The 15,759-nt window shown below is 39.2% G+C and overlaps 1 protein-coding gene across 3 annotated transcripts in view; it reads right to left on the minus strand.

Moving 5' to 3' along the window:
- Positions 1-15,759, minus strand: part of LOC754128 (brefeldin A-inhibited guanine nucleotide-exchange protein 1) — a 38,157-nt gene that overhangs the window by 14,538 nt on the left and 7,860 nt on the right. For 2 of the 3 annotated variants that reach the window (XM_030983098.1, XM_030983097.1), the window contains exons 4-22: positions 15,035-15,181; positions 13,346-13,525; positions 12,565-12,607; positions 12,113-12,223; positions 11,633-11,752; positions 10,172-10,412; positions 9,096-9,330; positions 8,467-8,566; positions 7,495-7,743; positions 6,694-6,907; positions 5,815-5,929; positions 5,007-5,041; positions 4,195-4,450; positions 3,476-3,635; positions 3,002-3,153; positions 2,271-2,558; positions 1,570-1,741; positions 855-995; positions 522-691 (exon numbers count right to left, since the gene is read on the minus strand). In XM_030983098.1, coding sequence (XP_030838958.1) covers positions 522-691; positions 855-995; positions 1,570-1,741; positions 2,271-2,558; positions 3,002-3,153; positions 3,476-3,635; positions 4,195-4,450; positions 5,007-5,041; positions 5,815-5,929; positions 6,694-6,907; positions 7,495-7,743; positions 8,467-8,566; positions 9,096-9,330; positions 10,172-10,412; positions 11,633-11,752; positions 12,113-12,223; positions 12,565-12,607; positions 13,346-13,525; positions 15,035-15,181 — 3,129 coding nt within the window. The remainder of the gene's footprint in view (positions 1-521; positions 692-854; positions 996-1,569; positions 1,742-2,270; positions 2,559-3,001; positions 3,154-3,475; positions 3,636-4,194; positions 4,451-5,006; positions 5,042-5,814; positions 5,930-6,693; positions 6,908-7,494; positions 7,744-8,466; positions 8,567-9,095; positions 9,331-10,171; positions 10,413-11,632; positions 11,753-12,112; positions 12,224-12,564; positions 12,608-13,345; positions 13,526-15,034; positions 15,182-15,759) is intronic. The other variant, XM_030983099.1, reaches the window with a different exon arrangement.

Here is a 15,759-nt window from a genome sequence, read left to right on the forward strand (position 1 = left end):
TTTATGCCTTTTAAAATTAATTTTTCTAAAATATTATTGTTATATAATTGTTAAGTCAAACTTAGAGTCAAGTTAGACTTAGGATCTTTGTGAAACACCCCCCAGGAGTTCAAAGAACAGAAGACCTCACCTTGATGAAATGGGTTCTAAAGACCTTTACAAGTACATTCTGCATTACTGGTTCCCAATATATGGGAACCAGATGGATTCTATATCATGTCAATGGGAATATCAGCATTTGATGGTTAACTCATATCCTGCCATCAGGCCGCATGTATGCATGCTCACATTCGTAATAGCAGTTATTGTTTATGCTCATTGTGCTGTGCTGAGTGCTTTGCACACGCTATTGATCGCACCATCAGATTATCAGAATATCTCAAAATAAACTTGGCACAGGGGGGATTTGTGGCTTGGAACAATTGGGATTAGCCCTGTGGCACTGGGCTGTATTCATTATGACAGGATAAGAGTTAATAGGTTGATTACCATGAGTTCAAAGAACAGTAGACCCTTCTCACCTTGTTGAAATGGTTACCCAGGACAGACCATATCCTGGACCACTGCATCCTGACACGTCCCATGTTGTAGTATGAGATCTCGACGATCTTAGTCAGACTGAACATCCTTGGACCGTTCGGTGACTGAAGCTCCTCCATGGAAACTTGACACAGCGCCTCAACAAAGTCAACTGCAAGCAAGCATACAAAGAAACATATGCTATTTCAGCTGGCTAAAATTGGTGAGAAACTTTTTTGATATTTTTTAATCTCCTTCAATTGCCAGGACCAGTTATTGGGTGACATAAACGCATTCAAAATTTTGTGTGTGTTTCATCAAGGTGCAGAACTTACCTATGGCATCTCCGTCTAGCCTCGTTGAGCTGGTGAAGATCCTGTCCACGGCCACAACGAACCTCTGGGTAGACGTCTTGTTCATGGCTTCCTGCAGGCTGGCTATCTGCTTCTGATCTAGGTTGGCCATTCGAGATGGAACTATAAAAACAAAACAAGATTTTTCAACATGCTTTTAAAACGACCATTTTCTTGGTTTCCTTTTGAACCATGTAATGACAACCAAATCATCAGACAAATGAGCATGTACACTGTGCATCAATGGAATACGACAAAATATAACACTATTTTAATGCTGATTATCTGTGCTGGAAAAGAAACCCAAAAATTGAAAAAAGTAATTTAATTCTTGTCTATCATTGAAATAATTTTTCATATAAAAATTTCAGACAATCAGGTTTCAATCGAGAACTTCAGGCAATAATAATTTCCAAAGCTCTTTTGAAGTGCATAGAGATGTCATTTCATGATGTATTATGCGCTATACAAGAACTGAATATTATTATTATTTATCGAATATCCCTTTTACAATAGTATCTACTTACATCATGGTGAAGTCCCTTTCACATTCAAAGAGAGAGGGAAAGTAAGAAATATAGATGACAACGTGAATGAAGAATACACGAGCATAAATACGATGAATAGGAAGATTATGAAAAGGAGTGAAATGAGGAAGTAACTTTCCATCCTACGCAAATAGCAAATATAAACTTACTGTCTCCTGACTCCAGCATGTCATTCTGGTGACCTGGACTTGACCCCACCATGACAGAGCTACCTTGACCCCCTGACCCCGCTGACCCTGATGAGGTCGTTGACAGGAACTTTGTCTTGACCCCCGTGCCTATGAGTTGAGCTAGCTCCAGCTGAGAGATGCATTTCAACATCTAGGAATAACAAGAAAAACAAACAAAAAGGGATTTAACATGAAATATTAATCTTGAATAGAATGATACTAAACAGATTCTGTTTTTTTTTAAATAAAACAAAAACCTCCACACATGATCACTAGCAAGTATACACAAATATTGTTCTTACAAAAAAATGGTTAATAATACACTCATACAGGGTGAATATTTTGGCTTAAATTCACAAAGTAGGTTTATATTCAAATCAAGGTCTAAACTATAATTTAAAAAATCCACAGTGAACTAAATGATTTGTAATAGTGAATCAGTGAAGTGTTTTTAAAACATATCTGTTTCATTCAGCATAAAACCAATTGTTCTGTCATTTTTGTATGTTCTATCTTACTTCTGTTACTTGTGTTCATAATGCAGATGCTTTTTCATGATCTCTTTTTCCCATTCTTTTTCTTCTTCACAAGTACACCTCGAGGTTTTCAAGCGGATTCGGCACCTTAAAAATCTCACATATTATCATATTTTTTACCCAGAAAAAAATCAGGTCACATACCTCAAGCCACGACTTCCCGAGATAGTTGCCGTCCGTGTGCGCCACGGTGATCAATGTCTTGATGGTCTCGATGTTCTTGGTCTTCATCTCGACGATGGAGGAGTTGGTGGTTAGGAGGGTGAACCTGGAGAGGGCCTGGACGTAGGCGTTGCGCTCCATCTCCATGTGGAAGATGCAGGAGATGCGGATGGCACAGCAGATGCCGTTGAGGCAGTTGTTGGCGATCTCGGGGTCGTCGCAGTCCTGGAGACCCACGCTGAAGGCCGCCAAGAAGGGCGTCCATGCCTCCTGCAATATTTGTAGGAGTGGATTTGAAGAGTTGAATTATCAAGAATTATCAATATTCAAAACCATGCTTTCTCCACTAAATCAATTCTTCTGGTCTCACTTTTTGTACTGCACTCAAACATCTCTTCAAAAAGGATTCCATGTACTATATTCATTCGTGACCAAAGATTGTATACTTCTCTTTAGAAATCTAGCCATCTGATTGGTTGAAATTGAAGTCGTGATTTTAGCCATACCCGCCTACCAGTCAATAGTCTTTTGAAAAGTGCCTTCATACCCGCCTACCAGTCAATAGTCTTTTGAAAAAGGCCCTCATGCTGCGATCCCTATTGGTTTACGTGTTAAAATTGTCTTTGCTAGAACTCTCCATCAAACTCTTCTCTGTGAATATGGGCTAACTTCATCCATCCATTCATCCCCCATCCATCCATCATATCTCTTACCTTAAACATTGGCCTGACATGCTCTAAATGTGTAGCACAAGTGAAACTTGACGGCACATGGCTAACACTCTCCATCAAACTCTTTGCTGTGGAGGAGATTGCATCCATCTCAATGTTGTAAAACAGTTTCCTCTGCTTCTCGCTCGTCACAGCTACAATCAGATCAAAACAAAAGAAAGCACTAATGACCAAAAAATGTACATGTATGCATTTAACAGCGATTTAATGAATTCTTTGAAAGGTTGCTATCTGCAAATACAATTTCTCTAAAAAAGGCCAATGCTGAAAGTTTGCAAAAATATCCCATTTTACACCTGGGTGGAGAGTGGCAAATGTAGATCAGTGTCTTGCCAAAGGACATTAGTGCCGCGGCGGGACTTGAACCGCGGACCTTGTGATCCACAGTCCGGTGACATATCCACTCGACCACGATACCTCTAGTTATGATTATCACCATCTAACTGGACGACTCACCTGCTTGGTTTGGCTTGCTGCTTGGAGTCTGTTTCATCTTGATCTCGTTACCAGCTATCTCATCATAGACATCGGACAGGTAATCTGTCGGTAGATCCTTACTGTCGTTTATACCACGGTTCATCCTGATGTACTCCTCTTTGGACATCTTCTTTTTCACCTGGATAATAGCAAGACATAAACAACGGCACTATTAAAGCCCCACTGCACTACTTACAGCTACTTTCGCCCTCTATATATCAAACAATGCCTAATCGGTGATCATTGGTCCCCATTGTCCCCTTTTTCTTACATGTATGTTAATTGGAGCTGATTTGATGAGATGCCCAGCTGTAAGTGACCGTGCAGGGAGGTTCTAATACAAGTGACAGTGATCTTATCACAGATATCTGAGGGGCACTCAGTTGGTAGATCCTTTCTGTCGTTAATACCACGATAATCTGATGTACTCCTCTTTAGACATCTTCTTCTTAATAATAATAATAATATAGGATATTTATAAAGCACACATATCTACCATGCATGGTGCTCAAGGCGCTCCAACTATTACCCCGGCTCTGCTAGGCAGCCGATTTTGGCGCTCACAGCATTCAAGGAATTCCTTCCTACCGGTACCCATTTAACACCTTGGTGGAGAGTGGCAAATGTAGATTAACATCTTGCCAATGGACATCAATTGTAATTGTAAACTTAATGAAGAAAAGGGACACATCTCTTACTTGAGCACTGTGAAGATCTGTGGTGAGGAGGATGATAGAATAGGCCAGCACGTAGGCTGCGTCGGCACTGGCAAAGACCCTCTGTGTCGGGTTGTATTCAAAGTACCGTGAAGCAAACTTCTCCATCATACGATCGATCTTCTGTGCCTCCCCGGGCAGACGGAAGCCTGCTAGAAACATGCGTAGCGCCCCCACGAAATCAACCCCGCTGAAGTCGAATTCATCCACGTATGCGTACATGCATTCTTTATTGAACCTGGACGAGATAAAACAATTTATCAGAGTATGAAACGAGCATACATGATAGTGGAATTTTTAAATACGTACAAGTAACATTGACAATGAAAAGGCACATTAGTGCATGGTGAAATAAACCAAACCTTTAAAGGCATCGTTTAATCTGTTAAATCTGAGATGCATGGCCCTACGTGTTAACAGCGTCCGCGATATGGTATAATATTGAAGCCCTAAAGAAATTGCGCTTCAAAATGACCATGAAGTGCCTCAAAAAAGTAAAATCTTTGAGTGACTGGTTTTACCATACTAATTTCTCCCAATAAACTGTTGTGTTACACTATTAAACCGTTAGGAAAACGGTATTTAAAATTTCGATATCCAGTTATAAATGTCTTGATAATCAGACAGGCGATCGGCTCGTAAAAGTCATGGGGTTCCTGACTGACCAAAAGGTGTAATTATGATTGCAGCATGAGCTTAAACCAGGATTTTGTTTAAAATCTGAGACAAAAATACCTGATCCCTTTAAAAGTGCTTCCTATGTGTAAAGTATTTGTATTTTTGTGTATACTTACATATCTCTCTCGCCCATGAACTCTCCAATCATCGTCTGTATAAGAAAATAGAAAAATTATAACTATTTGTAATAAAACAATAGGTACATAATACATTTACATGTACTTGTAAGAAATCAAAACATTAGGTACGTGTATTCTTAGGAAAATACAAGCTATTACCCTTGTAAAGTGCAATGGGCAAAATTTAACAAAAACATTAAAGTTCTACATGAATAAGCAAAACAATTGCATGCATACAACATAACGTGCACTGTATATTACAACAAATTGTGAGTCATTTTGAGGATATACTGTGTAAATATATAGGAACAGTTCTTCAGAAACAGTCACTGAAGTAGTGAAAGAGAGTACATCTTTTCCAGCTATGTTATGATTCAAAAGATGTAAACTTGACGCATTCTTACAAAGAGATTCACAGCTTTTTTCATCACGTTTCAGACCAAACTTTCAAAGCATGCAATGATTCCCATTGCTCCTATTCCTTCAGAAAAATATCAAACATAAGTTTCTCTGGTCTTGATATACTCTCATCTTATCCCAATTTCATATTTTCAGTTTAAGTTTTTGTGTAGGTGGCACCACTAATAAGGCATTTCCTTTCTAGCTGTCTCCTCATTCTCATAAATACTCACTTTCCCCTATATTTTGTCTAGATTACCTTTATGATGCATATTGTGTTGTATGATTATCTTTGTAATGTATGTTATTTTGTATTTATATGTATGCGATACTGTATGTTATTTTATCTAAATGTTTTTATGATGAATAAAATAAGTTTGACTATCTATCTATTTATATTTCTAACCTTTTCTAATCTCTCATCTTTGTGGAAGAACCTTGCAATGTCTTCGGGCCTCTTCCCCAGTAAACCGTGCTCTTGGAGATAATGGATGCCTTTGCCGGGTTTCTTCTTGTTGAAGCTGCAAGCGAAGAAAACAAAACGAAAAAATAATAAAATTAAATGAAGCAAACAATGAGTGTATCATTTCCTTAATTTCTTGTTGAATTTGGTACTTGGTTGGGTAATCCCTTTGGCAGCTCACTCAGGAAGCTATACTGGGATGGTAGGTGAGGTGAGTAACTACAAGGAGTGTCACAAAGTGCAGGAATGGTGTGTGAAAAAAGCACTTGTTAATTAACAGTAAAATATGCTAAGTCCAGTGAAAGTAAAAACCAAGCTAGTAGGCTTATATGATGTGAGATCCTACAGGGGGCTGCATCATTCTGATGGAGGGTAAAGCAGCCTCCTTGAAGTGGGTTATTCCTTGTGCATTGACTGCATTGCTCCTTTAGAATCTGCAAAGTGGAACTTAGCAGCACTGCAAGGTGTGGAGCAGATGAAGAGTGACTCATTGATTGAGGAGGCGAGTTGGCTCAGTCGGTAAAGCGTCTGCCTGTGGAACCAAAGATCGTGGGTTCAAATCCAACCCAGGAGGATGACTAAAGCCTGCTTTGTTAGTTAATGTACATGTACCATTGGACATGAGAACTACAACATCCAAGTTGAAAGCTTTCTCTTACATGTATTTTTAGCAAAGCTTGACATGAGGACTCTATTGGACTCTTTTTTCACCTCTTTTTACTTGAAGTGTGCCTCAGAACAAAAGTTCTAGGTAGGCAGCGCAATACAAGTGCTTATCATCATCATTTTCTGAGGGACTAAGTAGCGCCTTCACCAACTTACATTTCAATTCCCTGTTCCATGATTTCCTTCTGCTGTTTGATTGTCTCAAACTGCTCGGGACTGTCCGAGGGTAGGGTCTGGCTTGAGTTGAGGTTGACGGCACCCAGTGAGCCGGACGGGGTGGAGACAAGAGAGTTCTGGCTACCGGAGCTGGTCATGGTGCCCTTGCCGCTGTCAGCATCGGTCTGGTCCATTCCAACAGCTTTCTCTTGACCTACAAGTATAATCATATGCTTATGTAAATATATTATGTTTATTCAGATACCCTAATTTATATACAAACCTATTAACTCATCATGGCATGAAACTTGACAGATCTAGGAGTTTCTGGATTTAAATGAACATGAATATTTTCGTTACCCAGATCAGCTTGAGGATTTGAATTAACCTAAATGAAAAGAATAATGTTCATTGTTCACTGGCCTTAGGATGAATTAGAGGTCTTTTCTCATTAAAATCAGCTTTGAGATTAGGATTAATGTGGATTAATGTGGAGGTCTTTGGTGCACCTAGATCAGCTTCAAGATTAGGATTAATGTGGAGGTCTTTGGTGCACCTAGGCCAGCTTGGAGATTAGGATTAATTAGGATTAATGTGGAGGTCTTTGGTGCACCTAGGTCAGCTTGGAGATACAGATCAGGGATTAAGATTAATTAAGCAGCAGACTTTGCTCACCTAGATTAGCTTGTAGATGAGGATTATTTAGGATTAATGTGGAGGTCTTTGGTCTACCTAGGTCAGCTTGGAGATTCAGATAAATTTTCAGGGATTAGGATTAATTAAGAAGCAGACTTTGCTCACCTAGATTAGCTTGTAGATTAGGATTAACATAGAGGTCCTTGCTCCACTCCACCATGCACTTGAGGATGGATACCAGACAATCTAATCCCTTCACCCTCATCCTCTTCTCCTGCTGGGGCGTGGCTCCGAGCTCGATGGCGTGACGACCCTGAGCGATCTTGGACAGGTCGTTGACCAGCCGCTCGAAGATGTTGGCGCTTGAAAGGTCGCAGTCGTAGTTGAGGTATATGTCGACAACGCACTGGGCATCTGACGAGGGGAGGAATGATAGAGATATTGTGATCGATTTCGAAGAGTGTAACACCAATATGCTTCAAACTAGCATGTAATCATGATTTTTTAAAGACCAATTTTGATTTTCAGAATAAATATGATAACTGAAAGGCTAAGAATGTAGGGCCATTGCCTTTCAGATTGATCACTTCACCAGGAATTGAACCCTGGTACGAAACTAATGTCCTCAGCGAGGCATCTATTACGTTGCTTCTCTACACCCAGTGTTAAATGGGTACCCCGTAGAATGGAAACATCACTGTGGGTGGATTGACATGTGCATGCCTGTGAAATAGCAACTGGCAGGAATTCTCCCCATTGGGGGTTTAAGTGTGTATTGCAAAGTGCAGGATCATAACTGTTATAATAATAATCTTTTAGTCTACTCCAAATTTTATCAAACCGAAATGAAAATTCTTTTTGCCCAATTGATCGTGAGCCCGGCAGCCACTGAGCAGCGCCAGATCGACGTTGCTCTATCCCTTATTGTTGAATGCCAAACAAGGTAGCAGCAACTCCCAGCTTTTAACAACTTTTGGTATGACGCGGCCGGGGATCGAACCCACGACCTCCCGGTTGTGAGGCGGACGCTCTACTGACTGAGCCAACACTCCGGGTGCTTTGAAGAGTTGAACCCTTCTCAAATTTGAAAGCACTGTATCTGAACAGATCAATATCATAACTGCTAAGGCAACTAACCTGCACATATCCTTGTAAGTGCTTGAACCACCATCCACTTCTGCTCAAAGCTGCTAGTTGGAGTCTCCAGAATATTCAGGAAGATTTCCTTGAAAAATACCTGATAAAACACCAAAGAGTAGAACATTATCAAAGAGTTCTTGTATATGTAAAGCAGATAGAGTACTGTAGGACCATATTCATCATTAAGACAATTGAAGAAAAACAGAAAAGAAGCCACTGTAAATATGTCATTTCTAGATGGAATTTAAAACACATATTGCTTCTCTGAAGGAGACAATACAGTGCGTCTCAGAAAAAAACTAAAACCGAAAATTATCAATGTTTTTTCTCTTTAAAATTAAGATACTGTCTGCCAAATGACTTTTGGGTTCCGTTTCTTTGAATTGATTTTAATCAATCATGCGTGAAATATGCATTATATGAGTAGCATCAAATGAAAGAGGAGGATCTAAGCTTTACAAATATGTATTATTTATTAATTATAATTGTGATTAAGATATGATAAAACATCAATAATTCTCGGTTTCGATTTATTCTGGGATGCACTGTATAATAACTATTATAGTGAGTTGGCCTTCACAGAGAGGGGTCATCAGGACAGGTTTGAATGGAAATAGAAGTCATACCTCAATTTGCATCTTTAGATGTGTCTTGAAGAGGCTGAGCAGGGTTAAGAAGATGGCCAGGGAGCACTCAAAGACCTCTGGAACTGAGGATACTCCGTTCTTGGAGAGGGCCACACACAAGTATTGCTTGATGGCCGTGATGAACATCTCGTTGGTCCTGAAGACAGGTCCGGCATTCTGCAGGACGGAAAGGAGCAGCTGCAGGGACAGTATCTTGGACCGAAGCTCATGCGACCTAGGAGGAATGAATGTTTAAAAGGGAGTGAGATCTTTAGTGCAGGTACTGCGTGATGTCTGTGATGAACGTCTCATTTGTCCTGAAGACAGTTCAGGCATTCTGCAGGACGGACAGGAGCAGCTGCAGGGACAGGATCTTGGACCGAAGCTCATGGGACCTGGGAGGAATAAATGTTTGAAAAGGGAGTGAGATCTTTAGTGCAGGTACTGAGCAATGAACATCTCATTGGTCCTGAAGACAGTTCCGGCATTCTGCAGGACGAACAGGAGCAGCTGCCACGACAGTATCTTGGACCGAAGCTCATGCGACCTGTGAGGAATAAATGTTTAGAAAGGGAGTGAGATCTTTAGTGTAGGTATTGCGTGAGGGCTGTCATGAACATCTCATTGGTCCTGAAGACAGTTCCGGCATTCTGCAGGACGGACAAGAGCAGCTGCAGGGACAGGATCTTGGATCGAAGCTCATGGGTACAATCCAGGTGTAAAAAGGTACGGGATAAGCCAGAGCGCTCCAGATTTAACCGCCAGATATGACCGGGGTAATAACGTTAGAGCGCCATGAACTTCAGGATGGGACGACCATGTGCGCTATATAAGAAGCAACCATTAGGCCTAAAAAAAAAAAGATGTTGTACTGCCCTTTAGGTGCCAAAACATGGGTCGGTCAGTATTTCTCAGTTTTGAATACTTTACAACATTTTTTTCTCTAAAAAATGGTAAAAAAAAAAAAAAAAACTTTTTTAAAAAGCTGACCGTAAGTTTGAGATTTTTGGGTCGGTCGCAAAGGGCAATACAACATCTTTTTTTTTTTAGGCCTTATCATTAGACCAGCAACTTACTTGGGGTCGGGATGCCCGTCTGGTAGGGGCTTCATGGAGAGCTTGCATAGCGACCTGAAGACCAAGAAGGCATCCTTCTGGAGGATGTGGGAGAACGGCTCGTTGTCAAGATCGTCATCACCGATGGGAGGGATAGTTGGTGTTGAGGCGGTGCTGGGCGACTTCAGGGAGCCAACAGAGGGGGCTGCAGATAGACTGGTGCTTGTGATGGAGTCCGGTGTCTTGACGGCATCTTCTGCACCTACATAAGGATAAGTGAGATTAAAACTAGATTTTCCTTTTTTTGTTGCTTGAAGCAAGCCAATCTTGGTGAAAGGGATTGTTGCAAAATGTCATAAGAAATTATCATGCAAGGTCAAATCAGGGCCCTGATTCTTAAAACTTGTCATCAATAAAAAGTTACAACTGTTATAAGCTACTGAAATAGTGGCATTTGATTGGCTGAGAGCAAATTTGTCATAGAATTTTAGAATTTGTTATTGATAACAGGTTTTATGAAACAGGCCCTTGGAGTTGCTGCAGAGATACATGTAGACTTTGGTTTTAACCAAAAAGAGGTATGGTTTAAAGCTACATGTATCTTTAAGGGTGGCCTTGGAAATGTTACGACTGTGCAAATCAAGCCTAATGAAATTAAAAGACAATGCCAATGCAATAATAATCAAGCACCTATTAAAGTCTACCACGGAGTTACGGGCATGGATGAGTGTTTGTTAAAAAGTGTGTGTAAACCTGAGATGGAAATGACATAACTAAACATGATTGAGTGATTCACATTGTTAACTACCAGTTATATTCATTCATTTTATTTCATTTATTTCATTCTCCATAAAAACATTAAAATATACAAACATGATATACAAATAAAGATCGATAACAAGAAAAATACAAAGGGAAGGAGCAAACAAAATTTTATGGGAATGTGGGGTTAACAAAAAGGGCAATTAGCCTTATGAACGTCAACCCCTTAAAAAATATACACTGTATTGTTGAGAAAAGAAAAGTAGAGATAAACCTAAACACTAATACAAAAGGGGGGAAAAAGAAAGGGAAAGGGAAGGGGAGGGGGAATACATTACAAAGTGCATTAACTGAAATGGGACGTAATTTATTTTGAGATTGAATACAATGCTACAATGATTGATTAATATATGATAATTTCAACTTGTTTTCACAATATATCAACCTACAAAATTGACAGACATGTAAACAAAAGAACCTCATTCCAATATCTCATGGTAAAGTCCTTTAAAGCCTACCTGCACTAGTTTGGCCAGGGGGATTAGACCTCCCTGGTGGTCACTGACAGGTGGTTATCTCATCAAATCAGCTCTCAATTAACATACGAAAAAGGGGACCAAAGGTGACCAACGGGTACCGCTTAGGCATTGTTTGCTATATAGAGGGCGCAAGTAGCTACAAGCAGTACAGTCCTGCTTTAAATCATATATACAAACTTACTCTCAAGATCGACAGATTTTAAGAGGTCATCCATGATCTCGTTAACAATGCTTTCAACATCTTCTCCATTTTCTACGGTGGCTGGACTTTCTTCTGTCTTCTTTGAACTGGTGGGTCCATCTGAAGAAGAAAGAATCATAGATGTTAGCAGTAGCAGTGTCCTAATATTCAAATTATGCTGTTTTCCCACTTAAAGACATTTTCAAGCCCCCCCCCCCTTTTTTTTTTAGGGAAGTTCTAAATTAGTAGTATCTTTCAAATGCTGCTGGAATTTAACATTTTCATTTTTTGGGCCTGCAAATGGGACATACAGTAGTACCTTTAATACATCAACGATATCTCTAAGCGCTTTACAGATATAATATTAACCGGGTCATCAGATTAAGGCTTGCTCGCACACAATGTATGCACATTCTCCACTCCCTGGGAAGCAATCCAGCCTAAATTATAATTCACTACAGAAAGAAATCTAAAGGTCACCTGTGGTGTCCTCTGCATCTACTTCCAGGTCAAGTCCCTCTGGAGTCCCATTGGTCAGTTTTTCTGTCTCTGTCTCCTTTGCACCGTCACCCGATCCACCTTTCTCTTCTTCTGGGAAGTTACGAAAATCACACAAATAATAGAGAGTTTAACACCGATGTTCACTGAAGATAAAGGACTTTGAATTTTGAGAGTTTGATTGCTTTACTTGAATGCTAATGTTTATGTTTAGCAACCAGGGGAGTGATGGCTTTACATCTTCTCCAAGAGACTTGGTAACAACGATTAAAGCCTTACCAAAGGGCACGAGCGCATTTAATTGGTTTCAAACCCATGACACTTTACGGATTAAAGTATCAATACCTTTTATGCACCCCTGCGCTTTATCACAACATTGTAGGTTGTGTTTTTAAAAGAAGGAGTAAATATATAATTATTCTATTCATACAAACCTTCTTTTAATGCTTCATCAGCCTTCAGCTTTGCCTCATATATCTATAAAAATTAAAAAAAGGAGCAGAAGAAGAGAAAATAATTCAGTGAGTGTTTAAGTAGAATGAATTGAACATAAAGCATTTATGATGTTCAACATGGGTACCTCTTATTTTGTGGTTTTGAGACAGGTGTGTGGATATCTTTCCTTCTTGTTGAAGAAAACAGCTTCTCTAAAATCTATTACAATTTTTTTTCTCAATTCAAAACCACAGAAATGTGCTTCCTATTTTCTTTATATCATTTCTTCTACGTTTATCTCTATATCTGCTCTGTTGCTGTCTTAAATGTACCAAAGAAATATTGAAATTAACTCAATGAAGAGCTGTTACATTTACAAAGGCATTTATCTGTTTTCTGAATACAAGATTTCTGACAATGGGATTTGGGAAGCCTTCTTAAACAAATGGCTTTTCAAGCTCCAAAATTTTTGTAATTTGTTAAGTATGTGAAAAATTGATTTTTCCCAATTTATGTTCATTAAGAATGTGACATTAAAGCTTACATCTAAAAGTATTCAACAAAACACCTCATTCAACTAGTCCACCTTTCGAAAAACACCAAAAACACCAAATTTACAAGGGGTATGAAGTTTTTAACTGTATATATTTTGTTGTTTACTGTTTTGCTGTTCATAGTCATCAAGCATGAACAAAATTCAATTCAATATTTAAGACTAAAAGAAAAGAGTAATAATAATAACAATGAGAAGAAAATCAACCAATCCTGAGGTACACTCACGGCTTGCTGCTCCATGCGAGAGAAGATAACGTTGAGCATCTGTGTGAGGGTTGCCTTGGCAGTGGTCTGATTGATCAGGTTCTTACTGGCAAGGTAGATGTTATAGCAGGTGCGGACGACCTGCAGAAGGGTGCCCTCGTGCACCTCACATGTCGGCGATGTGACGGCCGTGAGTAGGGCCTGAGAAGAAAGAGGTTACAAAATCAAAGTTTTATGTTTGAAAGTTCTGGTGGACGAGACTCTTCCTAACAAGTAAGACGTTAGGCCTAAAAAAAAAAGATGTTGTATTGCCCTTTAGGTGCCGATGCATGGTCGGTCGGTCAGAAATCTTTTTTTTAAAAACTTTTTTTCCTTTTTTTTCCCTCCCTGTTTGGGCTAATATTTGTCAGTTTTGAATGCTATAATATTTTTTTCCTCAAAAACATGGTTAAAAATCAACAACACTACTTTAAAAAGCCGACCAAGATTTTTGGGTTGGTCGCAAAGGGCAATACAACATCTTTTTTTGTATAGACCTTATAGCAGGTGCGTATGACCGGCAGGAGAGTGCTCTCATGTACTTAACAAAACATAGGCGAGTTGATTGCAAATACATGTATTTTACAATCTACTGTAATTTGAGATCTGCATAGAATCAGTGATAGCATCATTCAAACGTGCATAACTCTTTTTATTATTTGTCCAATTTTTTTTAAACTCGTATCATTCCGCTTCCCTTATTTTTCTGCTTTCATGCAAATGAAGTTTTACAAAGGATAGATTTGCCCTTTGTACACTGAATGCTACTGGTTTTCGATGGATGAGTATACAGCAATGGAGACCAGTTTGGAATGTGCAGCTATGGGGTCAAAGATGGCTTTCATAGAGGACCAAACGCTGAATAACTTCATTCATTCCTATCAACAAAGTGCGGAGTAAGTTTGATTTGACGAGTGTGAGTTGGAAAATTAAAGATAAAGTTGAGTTCTGGTCATGCGATTGCATTGTGCAAGAAAAGGTGTGGAATGGATCAGAAAAAGTTGAGCATGTAGCATGTACAGTGTGTACTTCAAGGTTCTGGAGTCATCAAAATCATGATGATTTTGGCCCAGTCTTGGTAAAGTAACAAGCACTGTACACAGAAAGATGTATGGGACTACACAAATGGTGTTGGACCTACTTACCTTTATTTCCTCATCTGTCTATGCTTAGCCAGTATACACTTTCTACCAAAATTGTTTGGCAAATGACATTCATTTGTAAACTTGAACATTCAGTGTAAATTTTGTTTGATTCTGTGAGAATTCATTTTCTTTTTTTTTTTTACCAGAAGTCAAGTTTATCTTTAAGCTACTGCCTCGTTGAAAAGAACAGCTGCATCTTTCACCTCAGGAACAGTCTTACTATCGAGCATGGTGGCTCAGTCGTTAGAGCGCCCGCCTCATGAACGGGAGGTCGTGGGTTCGAACCCCGGCCGAGTCATACCAAAGACTTATAACAATGGGACCTTCTGCCTTCTAGCTACATGTAGGCGCTCAGCATATTAGATTGGAGAAGGGTAGTAATAACATATTATGTTATGCAGGGCCCGCTGGAAGAACAGTTTCATAACTGAAGTGGCTACCCTGGGTAAATAAAAGTTATTATTATTATTATTATTATTATTATCTCACTCATAAATAGTAAACATTTGTTAACTATTCTGCTTACCTTGATGATTTGAAGCTGGACCCCTTCATCCGTCTGGGTCCCTATGAAGCACCCACATATTGTCTCTACTATCCTATCGATCAGCTTCTTGCCCGGAGCAGTACTGTCAGGCCCTTCCCCTGTCAGGTGACCGTACGCTATCAGTTTCTATGGCAACAAGAAAAGAGGAAAAGTTAAACATTGAGAGATGAAACGAGATCATTTTATCAGAATATCATTATGAATATTGAAAAACAATCTCTAATGTCTAATCTATCAGTTTCTTCCCCATAGTAATGTCAAGTGACCATATGTGATCAGTTTCTATGGTAACGAGATGAAAAGAAGAGCTCAGGTATGATTGAGAATTACTATAAATTCTTGCAATTAAATATGTTTATGATGCATCCATAAATAGTTTCATCTATCCAGTATAGTGGCTACTTCCCCAGAGTGATCCTGTCAAGCTCCTCTCCAGTCAAGTGACTATATGCTATCTGTTTCTATGGTAACAACGTTTAAAGAATTTCAAATATTGAAAGATAAACAAGGCTGTTTCATAAAAGTTCAATTGGTAATATTGCAAGACACTGTTTTGTTATTAACATGATACTATCTTGTTAATAACATTCTCCTTGAAAGAAGTGCTGTCTCTCCTCCAATGATCTATCAGTACCTTTAGGCAATAAGATAAGTACACATGTTCAGAAGCATAAGTGGTAAAGATAATTATAACCTTGTTTCTC

Source organism: Strongylocentrotus purpuratus, unplaced genomic scaffold, assembly GCF_000002235.5.
Source record: "Strongylocentrotus purpuratus isolate Spur 01 unplaced genomic scaffold, Spur_5.0 spur5_scaffold_13, whole genome shotgun sequence".
Taxonomy (NCBI): Eukaryota; Metazoa; Echinodermata; class Echinoidea; order Camarodonta; family Strongylocentrotidae; genus Strongylocentrotus; species Strongylocentrotus purpuratus.